Source organism: Temnothorax curvispinosus, unplaced genomic scaffold, assembly GCF_003070985.1.
Source record: "Temnothorax curvispinosus isolate PA1 unplaced genomic scaffold, ASM307098v1 QBEX01008001.1, whole genome shotgun sequence".
Classification (NCBI taxonomy): Eukaryota; Metazoa; Arthropoda; class Insecta; order Hymenoptera; family Formicidae; genus Temnothorax; species Temnothorax curvispinosus.
Genome location: NW_020217781.1, coordinates 73,504 through 94,009, shown reverse-complemented (window position 1 = coordinate 94,009; position 20,506 = coordinate 73,504). Strand labels below are relative to the sequence as shown.

The window sequence follows — 20,506 nt, the reverse complement described above, 5'->3', positions numbered from 1 at the left end:
CTCTCTCTCTCTCTCTCTCTCTCTCTCTCTCTCTCTCTCGCGCGCGCTATTCGTTCTCATACCGAGTTTTTTGGTTCTTCTCATCGCGATGTGACTCGCCTCTAGGGTACCGTATTCTACCGGTTTGCAGCGTTACCGGCGAATCTCTCGTTCGGTCGTGGCGCAGCATTGGGAATTGTGGATTGCGCGGAAACAAGAAGTCACATTCTCCAATTTTCCTCCATTATATATTGAGTGAGAGACACAATTTTATTTTCTATCTTATCCGCGCGTGTCATTATTGTCACTAAAGGTACGTGTCAAAGGTATACGTTCAATTCGACAGATAAGGTGAAAGAAGCTCAAGTAATTTATTGAAATAATAGCAGAGAAACTATTTTTCAACTTTATGACAAATTTGAGGAAATGGGGAATGTGAATCTTTTGGTCTTGTAATCTTCAATTGAATTCGCCTTCAGCGTGCGCGCGGTTCCTTCGTATTGGTTTTCTGCGGCCGGAGCATCGGGATTGTGGCCGCATCGATTTGAGACCGGCGGTAGCCGTGGTAAATTTCATAATACACTTCTCGAGGATAGTAGACCGATATTTGACTCGCGCCATGCGCCGTTTCTCTCGTTGACTCTTAATTAAATTTTTTGCCGATTGTACGCGCACAAATATACGAATGATGCAAAGCTTTCAAATATTTCTCTGAAAAAACCTCTATGTAATTTTCTTCAGATAATTCATCTAAACTGAATTTAAAAAATTTGAAAACGTCATGTAAAACATATTATATGAAAGCGATGCGTGCACAAGTTTATTAAAAAATATCAATGGTACATTTTTCAAGTTTTAATTAAATACACGTGTAATTAATTATCAGATTACAAATGTAAATAATAACATTGATTGACGTTTGAATAATGGAAAAGATTGCTTCATTGTTACCAGAGTCAACAGTTAAATGACTGAATTAGAGACAAAGGATTGAAGCCATTTCTTTCTGTTCGTAAGGCTGATATATGGGAGACCATAAACAAGCTCGGGGAATCTACTTTCTAGCCCGTGGTGTAGTTTCACTATGGCTGCCAAATGTAATTGAACGAAATAAACGTTGCAGCAAAATGCTTTCACTTCGTTACATCGCCAATACACCGAAACTGGCGGGATTTCATTCGCAATCTTTTCACCGTATAATAGTCCGCCATTAAGCGATTATCTGAATTGGCAGTTTAAAATCGTTCGTTTCTGCGGCTTTTATTATAGACTTGCGAGATGTCAGAGTCAGGATATATTACGAGCACAAACAATATAAACTCTATATTTTACATCTTCTTATTTTTATATAATATAAATAAATATAAACTTGCAAAAAGGATCCGCGACTTGCGACGCTTAAAACTTGCATTTCGATCACTATTTCCAGCGGCATAATCTTTAATCAAGCAATGTTATACCTGATCCATCTGCTTGAAACAGAACGAATAAAAAAGAGAAAGAGAAAAAAGCTCTCGTGACAAAGGCGTTTTTGTGACTAGCTTTTATATAATGTAGTAAGCCCGGATACCTCATGTAGATATAATCGTGCATTTCACAGATCAATTCATCTACGTCTCTCTCGTTATTTCCGTGCGTACGCGACGTTTTTACGTTTTACATTCGGTCGTGCGGAAGTTTTTAATTCGCACTGCGCTAATTAGAGGCCCGGTATCGACCAATCGATCCGTGAAATACACTCGCAAACCCCGGCGTACAGACGATAAATTGAGCGGGGTGTGCGGAGTTGCGCGAAAGGGCTTTTCCTCCCTCCTCTGCATGGAGAGCGGGACGCGAACACGAGCTCTCGCAAGGTTTTTACCCGTTTATAGCGAGAACGTTGTAAACGCGCTGCATTACATGCACGAGCGCGGTCGATCGGTACGCTGCGGCCGTTCGAATGCAGTGTTTCCTGGAAAGACACTGCGATTTCCAATTATTCCGCGGATCTGCAATAATTTTTGTCATTCCGATAATTGTAATTATTCATCCATGTATCGACGTACCAATGTGTGGACGTATGCCGATCGGCAGCGACACAGAACGCGAATCTGAATGCGCGTGTTCCCCGCGCGAGTTATATGATGCGCGCATATAAAGTCTTATTAATGTCGCATTACGTGTAATCACTTGCAGCAATTGCATGCGTAAAATAACGATATACCTAATATAATTGCGATGAGTCGTGAGCGAGTTGTTACAGGGCCGTTGCATAGCTTGTAATCGAGATTACAAATGAGGGAAGCGTTAATAAGCGACGGTGAGTATCACAGTCGACCGGAGGGGTAGAGCGACGATTAATATGTCGTCAAAGGAGCGCCACTTTGGTACGCCCGCAATTTCTGAGGCCTGTGGAAAACGTGAGCCACTCGAGTGCTCGGGCGTTGAAACAATTAGGCGGAAATGCCTCTAATGGCGCAGCAGCTGCTCGAATTTGACTGGCAAAATTCCTGACGGCGTTTCTCCTCAATCTTCATCCGCGTCTAATGCATGACTCTGTAACTACGTGACAGTTGCTTTGACGGCATTATTCGTGATGGGAATTCGCGAGCCGAATGGATTATTATTCGGCAAATGATTATGTAGAAATTACGAGTCGCGCAATTATGTTGAACTATATAAATGTGGTATAATAAAATAAAACTACTAGTAAAAGAAATATATAAATTTAACATTTAAATGATTATGAAAATAGTTGAACTACAGCTATTCTGGGAGCGAGTATGTTATCTTATTTGCGGCAGATTGTACCTGCTCAGTTTAGGCTTCGGTTATAATTGCGGTGCTCACGCCGTCGGAAGATCTGCCTAGTGTGCTACAAGATTTCAAAGAGGTCAATCGGATAAGCTAATCTACTTGCAATGCTGCGAAAAAGAATTAAGGTTATTGCAACATCTCGTATATCTAAATGCGACATATCGTTAAATGACAAATTAAGTGAAAACTTGTTATAACAATTAAGTTTTAATTTTATTATCTCAATTATAATCATTATAAAAATTTCCGCAGACAGCATCGAAAATGCTGTCGTATAGATGCAAAGATTACACGTGCCTAGTAACTGTTATATTTAGAAACTGTTATATAAGTTTGAATAATAATACATAGTAATTAAGATTTGCTGTTAATAACATTGCCATGTTTCATATAAATGGTTTCAGATGTATAAAAGTAATAAAAGATTGGATTAAGCTGTCATATTTTTTGATCCGAAGCGATAACATTTTGTGAACGACCGCGCAATGTCATTTTTTTTATTTTTGAAAAAGCTTTCAATGGCAAGCGGAAAAACTATTCTGCTTTCATGTATTCACGGCAAAAAAACTCGGCAAAAAAATAATTTCTCAATAACCACTTATTTTTACCGTTAATGTGCAAACGAAATACCTATATATATATAAGCTTTCAAATATACAAAAATAAAAAAGCTGATATACGATTTCATACATACATAATTATTAAAAAATTAATATCCATTTGTAATAATACTAACTAATGTTAAAAAGATCAGTTTTTTTTAAACGCATTAAAGTCTGAAAAACTATTAGAAAGAAACTCAATTTAAATTGATTAAAATGAATTTTTCGAAGTTACTTGGAGATTCATTAAAAATTTATATATGCATTAACAAATTATCTAGAAAGTATAAATTTAACTTATTGATTCCGTTAAAGAGAATTGAATTTTATCTGCAAAACTGCACGACTCGCGACGAATGGAAATATTCGCGGAATTAATCGTGGATCATCGTCGCTATCGTAGAAATGTCAAATGTCTCTCAATCTCCGCGCTTCTTTCGATTCACAGTGACGCACGTGGCGCAAGGGAATTATTGTAATGAGGCATAAGCAATCGCTTGATAAGCAGGAATCACCGCATCATCGATAATGCAAAGTTGCCAAGAAGAACGTGAAAGAGTGCGGCTTATCGGTGGAAAATCCTTCGATACGACTCCGTATCAAGCATGTTTACATCGATAAGTACTTGACGATCGACACACGATGGTACTTGGGCCGTGCTATTCAGATTGTAGACGCTTCGTGAAATACGTGAAATACACGAACTTCTCGCAACATCATTTTCATCGATTTTCGTTTCGCGTCCACGCGCGGTCCCAATTTCACCGACGTTTATTCGATGACACCATCCAGAAACGTGCTGCAAAACACACGATAAAACGTTTCGCGCCGGTTAACAAGCGAGAATCGTTTATTTACATGCGATGCGCGCGCGCGCGCCAAGTTGCTGTGTAAATTCAATGATTTTGTCGCGATAATGAGAGACTCGCGCGCGCGCGAGACTTGGACGATCGGAGAGAAATATCAAAAGAGGAACACACCGCGCTCGATAAAGTAATACGGCGTCCCGTCGATTTTCTTTTGTATACGAGCAAATAAAAGGGTTTCGCAGCCGTCGCGCGAAAGATTCTGTAAAAGGGGTACGGGAAAATGGAAACAACCAGGACTGCCTCCGATAATTGGAAACCTAATCAATAGAGCGCAATCAGTCAACCATGATGCATCGTTCAAGGGAGAGATGCAATTTATATACGCGCGTGTACCTATAGGCACCACACAGACATACACACGTGCAGAGATGCATACTGGCGTCGTATGTATCTCTATCCACACGGAAGCGCTCCACTTGGGAACAAAGAATTATTGGCTCCCATTCTGTTCCAGAGTTACCAACGGCATCTGTCCGTCCGTCCGCCGGGCTTCCTTCCACCCAAGTTTGCGTCCTCCTATGTCCGACCGTGCCGCCGTATATCAACTCCGCACAATTCGAAACATATCGCCCGCTGTCTCCTCCTTTGTGTCTTCGCCGATTCTTCTCCGCGTAAAACCCGTTTTTATCGCTATCCATACGCCTCGGAACCCTTTACCGCGATACGGCGCGCTGAGAGGGAGCGGCGGGAAAAGGGGGGGAGGGAGGGAAGGACGTGTAGTCGACGAGAAATCACCTGGGTCCGGCTTTCAGAGAGGCCAGGAGCGGAGAAATCCGGCCGCGCCATCATGTTTTCACGGCGATACGATACATTTACTGGCACCCCCGATGTGCGACATGACTTATATCGCATCGTACACATTGTTGTTGGAAACGAATTTGCCATCTGAGAATCTGCGCTCGTATCGACAGTATTGATAACGTTCTTTTAGCGTCAGTTCCGCACGTTATTGAATGTTATGGACCAATCGATATCGCTTATCAATCCATCCGCCAACTATTCAATTATTGAGGATGTCAGAATTGTGTGTCACGATTGATCTCAATTATAAAACTACAAGAAATATGACAATGTTACTTCACTACATGAAAACGTGAGTTGCCGATATCGGTTTTTTCGGTCACAGTCAGTTTCACATTGATTAAACATCTCAAACTGCATGATATCGTTTCTTGATTCCCTTTAAATGTTTCAATAATCAAGAGTGACATGATTGATCTCTGATCTAAAAAGTAAGAGCAGAGTGAATGTAAATCTCACAGTGCGCGCTACAGAGCATTATTACTTTTCTCGATATGTTAAATTCCCCGAGTCGTTCTCCAATGTTCAAGCTCGCCGCAGCTTCTAAGGGTAAACCCATGCGATAAAGGACTCCATAATGTCGTGTCGGTTTGCTGAACCCACTTTACTCCCTTTGCGGAAGTATCGCGATACATTCTCGCGTTAATTTCGAGACGCGATATGATTAAGCACATGATTAGCGACTGCCGGGTGCGACCGCACGCCGGAGCGCACCCCGCGTATCTCTGCACACAAAGTCTTTTAACGGGTATATTAAGCTCGCTTCTACGGCACACCTGTATGTAGGTTGAGCCGCACAGCGGCCTGTGTATTATACGCGCATAGGTAGAGGTGTTTGTATACGTGTATACGTGTTACCCGCAACGAGTATCAGATGCCACGTACGTTAAATGGGACACGGTATAACATCTCGACGAGCTGAGGCCGGGAGGAGTGTATGAGGGCTCACCGACACGCGAATATATAGATAGGAGAGAATAACAGCGACACTGCAGGAGATTTGTGCGGCGTCCAAGGGTTAATTCATGGAAATCCACCTGAGCCACGCCCTTCAAAACGAATTGCACGTCACGAGATAACGCGCGGCGAGCTACACGGCTCGCGTTACCTCTTACCTCTGTGCGCTTTATTAATTGTTGCTCGCAAGCGCGCGATCCGCGAATTTCTTCCACGAGCAGTCTCGCTCGTGGGAGCGGGCACAGTTGCGAACAGTTTGCGCTCGCTTCGGCTGATGCTGAATCCTGTGGTGTTTTTCGTATTGATCGCGCCGCGCGCGTTTCGCGCGACGTGTTGCAAGTTCACCAAGTTCGGTGAAACCGCCTGTTCGGATACGAGCTGGGGATTCGTCGATGCGCAAAGATCCCAAGCCCCCCTCCCCTGGTATTGGGAGTAACTACCGAATCTGTTGGCGAGAGTTCTGTTGCCGGACTGTCCGCGAGTTCTGGAGTTCATAAACTATGATGCAACGCTCAATTTTGATTTCCCCCGTATTCCACACCGCTAACACGAATCTTAAGATTATTATACCCCGATATTACTGGATATCACAGCAACGAAATTGCAGACAACGTTGAACAAGACTTATATATCATTTAACGTGTCATCATATACCACTTTGGCGAAAGGTAGTTATAAAATTAAGCTAATTTTTGCAATTAAATTCTATACTTTTCAATGTGATAATAGTGAATAGAGAGCTAATACGCTCAAATGTACACAGGCAAGAGAAAATTACTCGTAATTTCTCGCGTCTGATGTCACAATTCAATACGCTAAGTAGCGTAAAGCCTTAAAGGCGATTTCGTTTGCATTACGTCTGATGACTAATTCGTCGTTGACGTTCCTCGTGAAACAGTCTCTTTGAGCACGTAGCTTCCTACTGCGTGCGTGATATTAGGTACAAGGTATCGGGTTGTACGTACACGCTGGCCGGGGCTACAAGGGTATCGCAAACGTTTTGAATGGAGCTTTGCATGGCCACACGACCGATACGTAGATATCCGCAAGTGGACATTGTACAATGGCCGCGCGTTTGCGTCATATCCTGCAGCTAATTCATCGAAATCCACCGAAACCACCCACAACCAATAACGGACGCGTATACCCGGTGGCGTGGTGTGTGTGTGTGTATGCGCATACGACCGAAGGATCACGGATCAAGGACTAACTGTGAGCTTGGCAGGTTATCACTGATTGTCGCTCGGTAGGTGCATCTGATTATATGTTACGAGTGGACGCGATTAGCGAGCGCAATCGCTGGTTTATCGGCGAGATTTCCGCGTGCAACTGACAGGATCTTGTTTTACGTATTATATGCACTTACAGATGAACTCGAATCGTGATACAATCAAAATCGAAAGCCGAGCGAGAGCCACTCTCGCGACACTTCCTCGAGAACACCAGCGTATTTTCCTACAGTTTTACATTTCAAGAACAATGCATCAATGGGTAAGCACATCCCCGTGTCGCACGTTCGACGGACCCGCAAATGCACGGGAAATCTCGCACTAACCAAGTGGAAACTCGTTTCTCTCTATCGAGAGACGAGCGGTATCAAGGTTCATGTATAGCCATGCTCGCTAATTCCGTATACTCTGCGAAAAAAAGACAAGTCGTTGTAGAAAATGGCCAACGCGCACCGTGTGTCCGGCGATACTTTTCGTTTGCAAACCGGAGAATCGAACGATATCGGACGGTAGTTCCTGATACTCGCAGCTATTAATTCTTGGGGCAGGTGAGAAAGAGCAAGGAAAAGAGAGGACGAGAGGTTATCGACTTGCCCTTCCAAACCGCATTTCATGTTTCGATTGTCGCGTGTACGCACGTCTCATTCCCCTTTGTACGTTTCTCCGCGCGATTCATGCCGCGCCGCGGTATATATCTAGCGCGCGTAACGGAAATCCTGCATGGTCGGTATACATGCTCGGGGTATATTTACACCGGAATCGATGAGAATTACGAGTTAACATCGCCGGCACACGCACTAGCAGCGACCACCCCTGTGTGTCGGAGAGACCGCCCTCAGGATTGACAGAATTAGGGTCGCTTCTCACGCACTCCCGCAAAAGCAACAGGACAATGTTAATGGCCTGGATGTGCATACCACATTGTTCCACGACAGTCCAGACCGGAATGCATGACGATTTGTGACACGGCCACGTGACACGTATTATTTAGTAGTGAATGGATCTGCGGTTTGTCGTTGCGACGAGCTAACGCGTTTAATTAAGTTTACGTACAAGCGGTCTTTTTCCTCATGTTTCGTTTAATTATAAATTCGACAGGAATCATTTTCCTCGTTATCACGATATCGCTTTAGGGGGATAAATCGAGATTCAAACGTTTTCTTGAACGGCGCGGTGTATGTTACTCCAGAAAATATGTGAATTGAGATCACTTTGATCTCGGGTGTAACTTTGATCAAATGCCACTATTTTATTCATTGAAAAGCGTGAGCGTAAAGATGCAATTTTATTCAATAAAAGAGAACGTTTGCGCATGACAATCGTCCAGCTGGAATATTTATTATTCTCAAACAACGATATCTGATCAAAGCAACTCTTTTATCAAAGGAATCAGAGAGTGCAAAATAGTGCAAGTAAAATTGATTAAAGATAACGCATATTATAAACGTATTATAATTAATTGATTAATTCACCATTCCCGTTTCAAATCACACTTGACGATCAATCGAAATTTTTTTTCTTTTTAGTAAAATTGAATACGCGCGTCCCGAATGCACGCCTTTAATAATGATAACGATGCAAACGTACTCGCGTTTCATCTGCGATCACAGACTAGATGGGATCGCGATTAGGATCTTGAGCGGAACCGATGCGGGTGCCTCGCGGCCTCTCATTTAACTCGCCGTAATTGCAGAGTTTTTTATCTATCCTGTGTCTGTGTGTGTCGGTCCAGCGTGCACGCGCGTATTCACGATAGCCGATTAAATCCCCGTACATCGGCGATGGCGGCACTCCTCCATCTTTTAAACGGACGGACCGGCGTGGCGCGGCGGCTCCCGGTCGAGTGCTCCTCGAGTTTTTGCTCGGCCGTTGCCGTCGCTAATGAGACCGCAGCCACCCTACTTTTTCCTGCTTTTCCTCTTTACCGGAGAACGATGCACGTATTCTACCTACACACGAGACTTGGGCGTAAATTGGCGGTAGTGGTGCACGGGGGAATAAAAAGCGAGAGGCACCCGCGACGGAGGATCTGAAATTACGCCACGGTCTATGCGGCACGCGCTTCTTTCTTTTCGCTTCTTTTTTGTGCCGGCACGCCGGCAATTACCGCCCGATGCCGTCTGCGAAATGTCGCCGTGGCGGAATTTCGTACGACGAACGAGAGCCTAGAACGAGTTAGGGTGCAGTCGTGCGTGGAAATAGGAAGTATCTGTTACTCGAGTACCTATAGTAAGAAAGCTCATGAAGAAAACGGAAAAAAACACGCGAATGAAAAAGGAATCCATCTATCTTGCTTTAATGCATTTAAAATTTTCGAGATATCTTAGGATTGATAAATATTAAACATAATTAGAGATATTACTATTACGTAATTTTGTAAATTTGTAAGTTTTTTAAACTCGCAAATATTTATTTAATGTAGTACAGTGTGCTATGTATTAACCCTAGACAGACTAACTGGGGTGTTACGGGACCCCACGCGAAATTCAAATTGAGCCCTGCCTTAGGAAGGTTAGTTTTCATACCGAGACCCTAACCATAATTCAGTTTAGTCATCCGGCAGTCGACCTCCGTCATTCAGCGAGTGCGTTAGATCCATGCAGCAGCTGAAAACCGAAAAAGAAAATCGTTTGGGGTGTCCGTATACCCCAGTGAGTCATTTACCCTCGACATTTACCACAGTAAAGTATATTTCAGATTTTTTGTGAAAATCGGTAACGAAAAATTATACACTTTATAGCACTTCCCGGAAAATTCTACCCCTGTACATATATATAATTGTTTAAGATTCGGTCAATTATTCCATTTTTGCTGTTCTTGCACAGCAACTGATTAAAACTTTGTAAAGTTTTTGTGGAGTTAATTTTACTGTTTCCATATACTTTTATGACTTTTGACTACCTTTCAAATAAATAATAATCGACAGAATCTGTTTTACTTTCCATTTCTTGCGATTTTTCCCATCCGACAGTTTTTCGTCATTTCCTCTACTTCAGATGTTCAAAGAAATATGTTTTTTTTAAGAAACGAAAAAATCGCTTACATGCCCTTGAAGGTTGTCTATTCGTCTTTCAAAATCCGTTAGAAATTTTAAAATCGTTGAATTTTATGAAAAACTACAGCATTTTTTATAAAAATAATCATTTCAGCCCAATTTTTGGTTCTTTTTCTTGTTTTTCAAAATTTTTTTACTGTTTTTTTTTACTACTGCAAATTGATGACTACTATCGTTTTCCCTATTAAACAACAAACAAAATTATCTATTATAAAGTTTTCTAAGAACATTCTGGAAATATTATACACGCGGTACAAGTTTGGGGTATCGTGACACCCCAGTGAGTCATTCACGTATGAGAAAAATAAGTTAGTCTGTCTAGGGTTAAAATAACAGTTAGAAAATTAAAGTTAAAAAAAAAATAAAATCATTTTTTAGAAAGTTTGCAGGGGTATTATGGTTTACCAGTGGCTGGATTGTCGCAAGAGTAAATATAGAATGTGACTTCCGTCGACCACTCCCTGATGGCCCCGGAAGTCGATAAAGCAAAAGATTCTTCTCCGTTGTCGTCGTCCTTTGCGATTATCCTTCGCGGGGGCGAAGTCGTACCATATATTACTTTCTTTCGTGATATATTGCTCTGTTGAGAGAACAAGCATCGAAATCGGGATACGTCGAAAATTATGTTTGTTCGGTCAGTATAATATCGTCTCTGTGCCTCTTTAAACCTTCAGCTACCCGGTAATCCTTTGCTGATACCACTATTTCGCAATTTCCATTGGAAATTTTTTTCCCTCGACACACACAAGTTATACATGTTAAATCAACAAAAATATTGAGAAATTTCTAATTGCACCAATGATTTATTTCTAAAATGTGAAATGTGAACGTATTTCAATATTTGAAATGTTTAATATGTTGAAATATATCAAATAAAATATTCAACAAAGAAAAAATATTATTTCTCCTTTCTAAAATAAAGTCAAATGAAATAATTCTCTTTGTTACATGTTTGCCAATGGTGAGCAATTCTACTATTACATGATAATTGACACGCGGAAAAATTAATTATTAGAACATCTGTAAGCACGGGCTAGCGTTAAAGTTTAAGTTAATGTCGGAATAAATTTTGTAAGAGACTCTCGGAGAAATTTGCGACCAAAGTTTTCATGATTCAATTACTACTACTTCGAGAAGATAATTGTTAAAAATAATCGAAACTCCGCAGGCGAATAAACGCGATGAATAATGCATCGCTACGTTGAACAAACTCTATCCCTGATACTCGCGATATTGGTCGCCGCGTCGGCGGAGCTCTCGCGGCGCTCGCAATTTAATTAGTTAATTTCAGATTGTAAGCCGGACTATATAAGTCTACTTGTAATTTGCGGCGTCGTAAGTTCAGAAATTAAATTAACATTTACGCGGATGTCGTTAGAGAATTCGTTGCAATGATAAAACTTTGATACATGCAATCTTCTTTTAAGTTTATATAAAAGATGTCAATATTTTTCATCAATAGATACCATCAATAAAACAATTTACTTTATATTAAGAGAATAATAACTATTAATAAAATGTAAAGAAAAAAAACAAAGCTTTTGCAATCTTGTTTCTATACTGTTAAATTTTACAAGACTTATCTGCATTATTAAAAAATGGGAGAAAAATGGAAATAATAAATGCTAGTGGTTGAATAATTTTTGATATTTTTGGTAAGCTAATTGTAAGACAAATTACGAGATTGCAAAAACGTCCTTCAAAATTAAAAACAACTGTTCCAATTTAACGCAAATATATGAAGATTCTACATGCATACATGCATATTCTATTTTTTGTTATAAAATTAGCCGATATACTTATGGAATGCAAAATGCGGATAGGAAAGCTTTAACGCGCTCGAAAATTTTTCTGGGCGCGGTTCTCGGGCGCAGTTCAAGAGCAGGACGAGATGCATCGTGCAAAAGGCGCGTGGCTAGTGATAGGAAGGAACTGCGTATGTGCGTGTGGGAAGCTTAGCGCCGACGTAAGGCTATAGTCGAGAGAAGAGAGAAGCTTGAATTGACGCTGATTGGGCGTGCGACAAACATCCGGTCGCATTTCACGTCCCACGAGTCCCACGACAGGGAATGCGCCTCTCTTTCTTCAGTCTACACCGCACGCGAGATAGATCGAGCGATTGCTTCTCGTTTTACAGGGAGAGAGCGAGAGAGAGAGAGAGAGAAAGATAAAGTTGCATCTCGTATCTCGCGCGAATGCGCTTCCGCCTTTTACGCGGCACGTGTGTTAATACACGCTCGCGTTTAACAGAGGACGCTGGACGGTTTCTCGCGACAGTATCGTTGCGAATTTTCTCCGCCCACTGTTGACGCGCGTACATTGAGAACATCGTGATGACAGTGTAATCACGATTTCTTAGATTAATGGCGAAAGAATTATTCAACGGAGATGAATGTACTTTTTGTCAGCGGTGCAACCGATGGAAGTGAGATATTATTTCGTGGCTCTCTCGCGGGGAAGACTTGCGACGTTGAAAAAGAAAAAAAAAAAGAAATGAGCCGCGCGACACCGTTAACGATAAATTTCCTGCCGCTACCTTTGTGTCTCGGTATCCTACTTTAAATAGCGTTTACGCGTCACTGTCCAAAATGTAAAACAACGATTTATCGCGCGATAGCGCGCGCCCGCGCACAAAAACGGCGATGCATAGCTGCAGACGCCGCGACAGCTGACACTATCGCGACGCGACGAGGCAGAATCCTACGAGGGATCTAAAATTGCCATGTTGCGCGCTCGTGGATTCCGCTAATTTGTTACTGCCATCGCGATAATGCATTTTACTACAAGAGCGACGTCGTGGCCTGAGAGAAGGCGTTAAAAATATTTATTATATAATAGTTTGTAATACATTTTTGTATAAAATACTAATAAAGAAATATATAATTGTAATTTATCACTGTAATAATATCTTTGTAATTTTATGTAAATAATAACTAATTCTTTTGTATAATATATGGATATATATCACACATCTGAAAAATTTTTTCGATAAACATTTTCATTTGGTATGAAAAGATGTTAATTATAATTTTTCTAAATTTTACCTGAAATATTCAAAAAATGGCAGAAAATTTTAGATGACAAAACAATTAATTTACACGCTTCAACGTGGACGGATGAGGTACAGCCGGACTTGATTAGATGATCAATCCGAGTAGATTCGGACATCGATAAATCGCACCTAGTCCGTCTTGTCTTATCTAAATTGGCAGTGCAATTATAAATACCGAAATGCAATGTCTCGCAATACAGTTTCCGCAAGATATCATCGCATGTTTGCCAATAGGATGGTGCAGCCTGGATTATACAGATGGTTATAAAGGGCTATGTCAGCATAGATGTGATATTACATGTCAATGTCCCGTACTGGTCTGTATTAAACTCTGTGATTGACGATAGGAGTATCGGATACTCGCGCATTGTGATCGGCTACAGAACTCCACGGTGTCGCGGCTTATCTATTAAGATTGATCCTCGTAAGATCACGGCATTATCGCAACTAACCCGATGGCGCGTGCACGAAGATTTATGCCCCGGTCTCTTAGTCTCTAGGTATAGTGTCGTAGTAACGAGTCATATATCATACATCTCGACTCCCCGGTCTCCAATATGATGCACGTTGCAGGATTATAACGAATATTTTGGTAACAGATACGCCCGTTAGTATTGCAGCGAAGTAAATTACGATCTGTCGTCGAGGGAGAGTTTTCGCGGTCGCGTAAACATGCGGTTTACATTCTTGAAGCCGTTTGCAACTCGGCAATACCGTCGCGCCGCTAGAAAAATATATCCCGAACTTTTTCGCCTGACATAAGCGATATTTCGAGGAGGGGATCGATTTTCAGAACAATCTTGTCGACTACGTGTCGAAGAAAACTTGTTAAGCTCTCACTCAACGAGACCGGTCGCGTATATAGCGCGCGCGGGCGCGCACGAGGGAAATTATACTTTAATTACTTCGATTCCCGTGCGAGAAAAATGCGAAACTTCGCGTGTACGTAATGGCTAAAACATCGGCCACGATGTAATTTCCGCACCTTTGGAAATATCAGCGCGGTCTGTGACGCTCACGCGACACACGTTTCGTTTCAGGTATATCTCGGAAGCGCGCACCGCCTGCTGTGCGATCATTATTATCGTATATTTTTCAACAAATACTTGTTGTACTTGCATGTCGTCTCGCTATTGTGACAGACTGAATAGAATCGTAGAACCGGAGCGAGCGTCTCAGATCGTCGGGGTTGTTCGTCTCTTCTCTAATTAACTGTGAATTTACTTCTCTGCCTGACGGGCGTCGTATAGTCAGGCAATCCTAGAGAACTGTGGGATATCGAAGAAAACTGGAATTGGGCCAGTTATATTACGGAAACATATATATAACCTTTATATATATATATAGATGTAAGTTCGTGTGCACATAGATATATACTTGCGCTCGTACATTTAAATGGGATCGTCTCTAAGACCGAAGGTACCTGCCAATTCACTGAGTCCACAAACTATTTCGTCTTTGCGCGGGTTGTTCGAGCTTCCTACACACGAATTCTCAGATAGTTTACAACGGTAGACGAGATCTACGCCCGCTAAAATTCACGACTATCTTCGTTTGCGCACTGCTCGTTTGCCAAGTGAATGATCAAAGAGTACGCTGTTCGATTTTAAAAAGCATTCAAAAATTTCTAACATCGTTTTCCGATAAAATTAGGGAGTTAAAAGAAATTTTATTGCTGCAGAAAAAAAAACGGTAAAGATGTAATTTCATTAATAATGATTAATTCAATATTTCAGACTCTGTTATGCTGTTATAACGCAGCATGTAATTAGAGATATGAAACATCCTGCAGCATAGTCAATGATAATTTCATGCATCTATTCTTTGATTATCAAAAGTAATTAGTATAATTTTCCTGTACGCGATTTTCTTGATAACAACCGCACGTATATTTACGTATAATGGATGGTGTGCCAGCTGCGTGACAAAAATATTTTATTACTACGGAGCATGGAAATATGTTACCGCGAAGTTAGATTAATGCCCTTTGATACTACCGATATTTCTGCATCAATAAAAATTGCTTTCCGTGGAATTCCTGCTGGTGTTATACATTCATTATCTGCGAAATTGGGGGGGGGGGGGGTACTATACACGCGCCTTTTTTCTACCTATTATCTGTCGCGTTGATGCTTCTCGTGACTCCGGACTTCGATAAAAACGGCTCGCATTTATCTCGACTATTATTGAAATCATAAGACCGTTGTTACATTATATATCGGTATCTGGTGTATCGTTATTATTATTTCCTTAATTATTCCGACGGTATTATCTCACGAGATCGTTGTTTCACTTCTTTAATTAGATGGTCAGTAACAATTCATTACTTCAAATAAAAGATTTCAGTTGCTGATATCAATGAAGATGTTATTGATTTCGCGATTATAACGTGTCTCTCTACGATAAATTATTTCCTGCGGATAATTGCCAATCGCGTTCGTTTATCCTGATACCACTTTTCCGCGTCGTTGCCGTGTTAAAAAAAAAGACGTCAATGGAAATAGTCTACGACGCGCGAGATTCCTGCCGGAAGATCCCCCTACCAGCGGACGTTGCACGCGACCACGCAATTTCAGAGTTACGAACTGGCTGGCGCGCGACGGTCAGCCAACTCGCGGCTCTAATTGGTCTGCTTTGCCTTCGCTTGATTGCATACAAAGTAATTAAAAGTGTCGCCATTTTACTTCACCTATCGTCAAACGACTCGTCTCTCGCCATTCAATACTAATCGCCCCTTGTAAACTCGCTTCCGCGGCGTCTTTAACGGCGTATTCTCCGTTGCATTTGCATGCTATTATTGCAGCACTATTACGAAACTATAATCGTGTATTTTAAAGTTTACGTAATCCCACTACATAGCAATGTGCAAAGTTTACGCTCTTCATTTTACATTCCTACAATCATTCTTGACCGAGACGATGAGAGTCAACGATCTGAAGAAGTTGTACAAGTGTTTTTCGATGAACACGTTGGGTTATTGTGCAAAAAGAGTTTGTGAAAGTTTCGCCAGCAGCAGATGCCGCGCGTAAAAATCTTGTGCTAATTAGGCATTATTCTGTTTACGCGAATAATGTAAATGTTCTCAAGTAGACAGCGGTTTTTCGGACTCAGAATTGAAGGGCTTATTTCCAAATCATTCAACCCATTCAGACCGTTTAAACCATTTCTTTTTAATTTATATCTTTAAAAAATATGAATTATATGTTACGAAAAGCTGCAAAATACTTCATATAAGTATAAATACTAATTTATACTCTCAGAATATAGACTTAAGATTTAGAAGATGAGTTCGAAATAAGATCTCTGATTATTTGCGGAACGCAAAGTGGGTTAACGTCAATCAATAATCACGCTGCCGTTCTAAAGACAAAATTGCTCATGCATTGTATGGATTTACCTGGATAGCGGTCCACTGCTGATAATGTAGTGAGTGTAGTACAATATACTGATGATGGAGACGAGCAGGAGCGCCAGGACGCAACGCTTCACCGTCGCCTGCTTGACGACGTAGCGCGGACCGACGGCGCCTAATAGAGGAACGCCAGCTTCGCTTGCGGATATCCTCATCACCATCGTCTCATTCGACGACGTCTCTGCGGATGCGACAACGCCTCAACGTGGATTATCGCAAAGTCTCCGTCCTTGAGCGAGTCGCGGGACGTGTCTGCCCGCGGCGTGCAAACGGTGCTGCTACGTTAGTCAACGGATCTGCCGGCGAGAGGTCAGGTAGCAGCTCCAAGAATTGCCGATGATCCCCAGCGAGCGTTTCTTGCGTCTGCACAGCACGGAGCACCTTCGTCGCCATGGACTCGCGTTTGCAGTCTTTCTTCGGGCATTACCGTGCAACATCGAATCGTTTCAACGAACATTAATTTATTAATATTATTTTATATATTAATTTATAACACTAGTCTTTCTCTCGTTCCGGGCAAATTGGCGTATAAATTAAGATTTCCTTTAACTTCTATATAGCTTTCTGACGTGAAAGTGATATCGGTAGATCCAAGTACTCGAATTTGAGGAAAGCCAGCGGTTGGAACCAAGTTAAAATCCCAGCTTGGGGCTACTCGTCGTTTCAATCCCACGATCGATGAGATATCCTTTGACGAGGTTAACAGCATCAGACCGGGACTCTCGATGCGTTGGTCGAACGTTTTCCCCCACAGCGGAGGTGTATCTATTTAAACCGGCAAAGGGAATCCCCTGACAAAGAAATTTCGAGACAATCGTACTTGAGACGGGCGAAACGGATTCAAAGTTCATCAAACGCGCTTAATCCCACTAGCGTCGCGTACGTTTCTAGGAAACAACGACGGCGCGGCGGTCCTCCTGGAGACTCTCGATCCAACCGGTCGCGAACCTGATCAGGCCCCGGATCAAATCCCCTCGTCCGTCTGTCGAGTAACATCGATGATGTCTCAGCATTGAGGATCTGGACACCACTTGTTGCACTTTTGCGGTATGATCGCCATTTCGCAAGCGGCACGAGACCGCGCTGTCGATCGCGAGTCGCGATTCTTTAACCCATCTGGCCAGGTTACCATGGGTCCAACAACCGTTATTGAGATCTCAATGTCGAGACGCGCGACACCTCGTCATCTCTAGGTTCTGCGAACGCGTATTAAGGAAATCGCGACGCGTTCTCTCACGGGATGATCGTCGCGAAACGCACGCCGTTTCATTGTCGACATTTCGGAATCATCTTGTCTCCGGGCAATTTCGTTGTAAACGAGGCGCGACCCCGCCGTTCGGCTTTCGTGTCTCGGAACAATTCGCCACGCGAGAGATGGACCGGGGACAAGCTTCACATTCGTGTCCTCGCGAATTCTTGCGGATCTTCCCGTTCGTTCACTCGCTCGGTCGCTCGCTCGCTCGCTCGTTCGCCGGATAGCTGCCGCCCGTTTCCGGTGTCGTTGCACGGCGAGCGGGTTCACGGCTGAACCATTTGTTACGGCGCACGACCGCCCCTAGACACCATCTTGGACCCCACGACGTGCAAGCAAACCGACTCACTCGTAAATTTCGAACGCTGCTTCGTGTCTTCCGCCCGACCCTCTTCTCATTCCCGCTTCTAGTTACCCCCGCCGCCCGGCTCCTTTCCTCTATCTGTCAATTAGGAACGATGTACAGGCGCAGTGTTTCTTACGCGAAACAATTTTCGGAGTTTATTTCTTTGCGTCGGCGACCCTTTTCGTGCAACGTTGGAAAATCCCATGATATCGCTCTGTAACAATCATAGAAAGAAAAAATTAGAAAGAATGGATATGAATATAACGTAATGGGTGCTATACATATATTCACAGGTTCATTAACCATGCATTAATTTATGTTTAAAGCAGTAAATAACGGTTTAATAGATTGGAATTAAGATATCATTTTTTAAATCTTTTTATCTGCAATTATTTCAAAATTATGCAAATAGACGTCAATCCTACGAGTTAATAATTTCAGAAGAGATGATCGCGCGAGTCATCTCGGAACAATTAAACGACAGCACCTAGATGATTACGGCGCCTAACAACTTCAATTAAATCGACCATAGTACAGCCATAGTATAGCAGTGCAGCTTTCTCTCGTGCCACTAGCCTCCTCCCGACTAAATTTTTTTTTCATCGGTATACATCCGCCTTCAGCAAGAAGTCCATTAATCAGTCCTCCCCCCCGGTCTCCCACCTTAAACGAGCGGCCCCGCGGCGATATAAACTTTCGTTTTATCTGTTGTATTCGCGCGAGCCCATTCGTCGCCGGACTCTCTGGATACGGGGGTAGGAGTAACGAAAAATGCGATAAAAGGCGCCAGGGATAAATTGAAAATGAGACTGCAGAGCGGTAAGAAATGCGGGAAAACGTGGAAATGGATAGAATCGATGTCAAGGAGACCCTCCGGAAGAATATCACCCTCCGCGCAACCCGGCGCGTCCCATCTCCCCGCGTCTCCCGGGAGCTGACCTGACATTTTTCCCAGGGAAAATATTGATACCATCCACAGAACGCGCCAAGCTGATTTCGAGGAATCAAGCGAAGAAGAAGAGAGAGAGAGAGAGGGGAGGGGGAGGGAATAGATGCGGCAGCTTCAAAAAAGACTTGTTCGCCGAAGGGCGGGGATCCGTACGGCGACATTGGCGCACGGAATTTAATTACACGGCCGGAATGACTGACACGCTAATGGGTGGACGGGGTAGCCCGTCGAACTTTGGCAATACCTTCCCCGCTTTTCTATTTCCCCGTCCCCTCGATCGAGATCCTCCGTTCTTTGACTCGCTGACGTGTAATGATGGGATAGTTCGTTCGGAATGAAACTTGGCGCTCGGCAAAACGAATGCTTGACGCGAGCGCAACGCGTGAAGATAGAACTGTTACGTGTTTACGTGCTAGAGAGGAAAATAAAATAGACAATAGTTTCTTCAGTGTTATCTATTGGGCTAATAATTTTTAATGCACAAGGCATTCATATAACGTGACAAAAGTGATTAATATAAATGTAATGAATAAACATTTGCAAATATTTGTGAAAAATATTTTTTTCTGATCTCATCTTTTGCTATTTGATTATATGACCATAAATTTAGATGTTATAAAGGTATCTAACATTAGACGCTATAAAGATGCTATAAAAAAAACCAGGATATAATATCTTTCTAAATCTCCCACACATGATATCACAAAATGTATTCAGCTATTTATTCTATGTTCTTTAGACAACCTCAAAGTTATTTATCTTGCTAAACAAAGACAGTAAATAAAGTTTATAGCTGTAGTTACTTCGTTTCTATGTAGATATATGACAACATCCATACTGAATTCTTCCAAGCACGTTCAATCCCGTGTAATATATTTTCGTCTTACGCACCGAGGCAACTTTCCTCGCAAATTCCGCGCTGCGCGCGGAGTCGATTCGTTTATCGCACAGAAATAATTCCTACGGGGTTCTCCTTCTCGATTTACCCAGTGTCGGGTGCTTAATTCGTGAGACACGTTTTGGCTCCCCGAGAGGGTCGTTAGTCGGATGCATCACGTGCGCAGATTTAGAGGGAGAAGCCACGTAGGTGCACCGGGGCCGAGATTGCACAAGGAAACTACTCGATTGGCACGAAATGATTACCGCAGGTTCTTCCTGATTATTCGTTCGAACAAAACCATCTTTCTTCCTCGCCCCTGCCGAAGAA

The 20,506-nt window shown here is 42.4% G+C and overlaps 1 protein-coding gene across 1 annotated transcript in view; it reads right to left on the bottom strand.

Annotated features, from left to right (window-relative positions):
* Positions 1-20,506, bottom strand: part of LOC112457620 (bifunctional heparan sulfate N-deacetylase/N-sulfotransferase) — a 119,506-nt gene that overhangs the window by 59,698 nt on the left and 39,302 nt on the right. The window contains exon 2 of the mRNA XM_025020782.1: positions 16,738-18,564. Within this exon, the coding sequence (XP_024876550.1) occupies positions 16,738-16,913 (176 nt within the window). The 5' untranslated portion in view covers positions 16,914-18,564. The remainder of the gene's footprint in view (positions 1-16,737; positions 18,565-20,506) is intronic.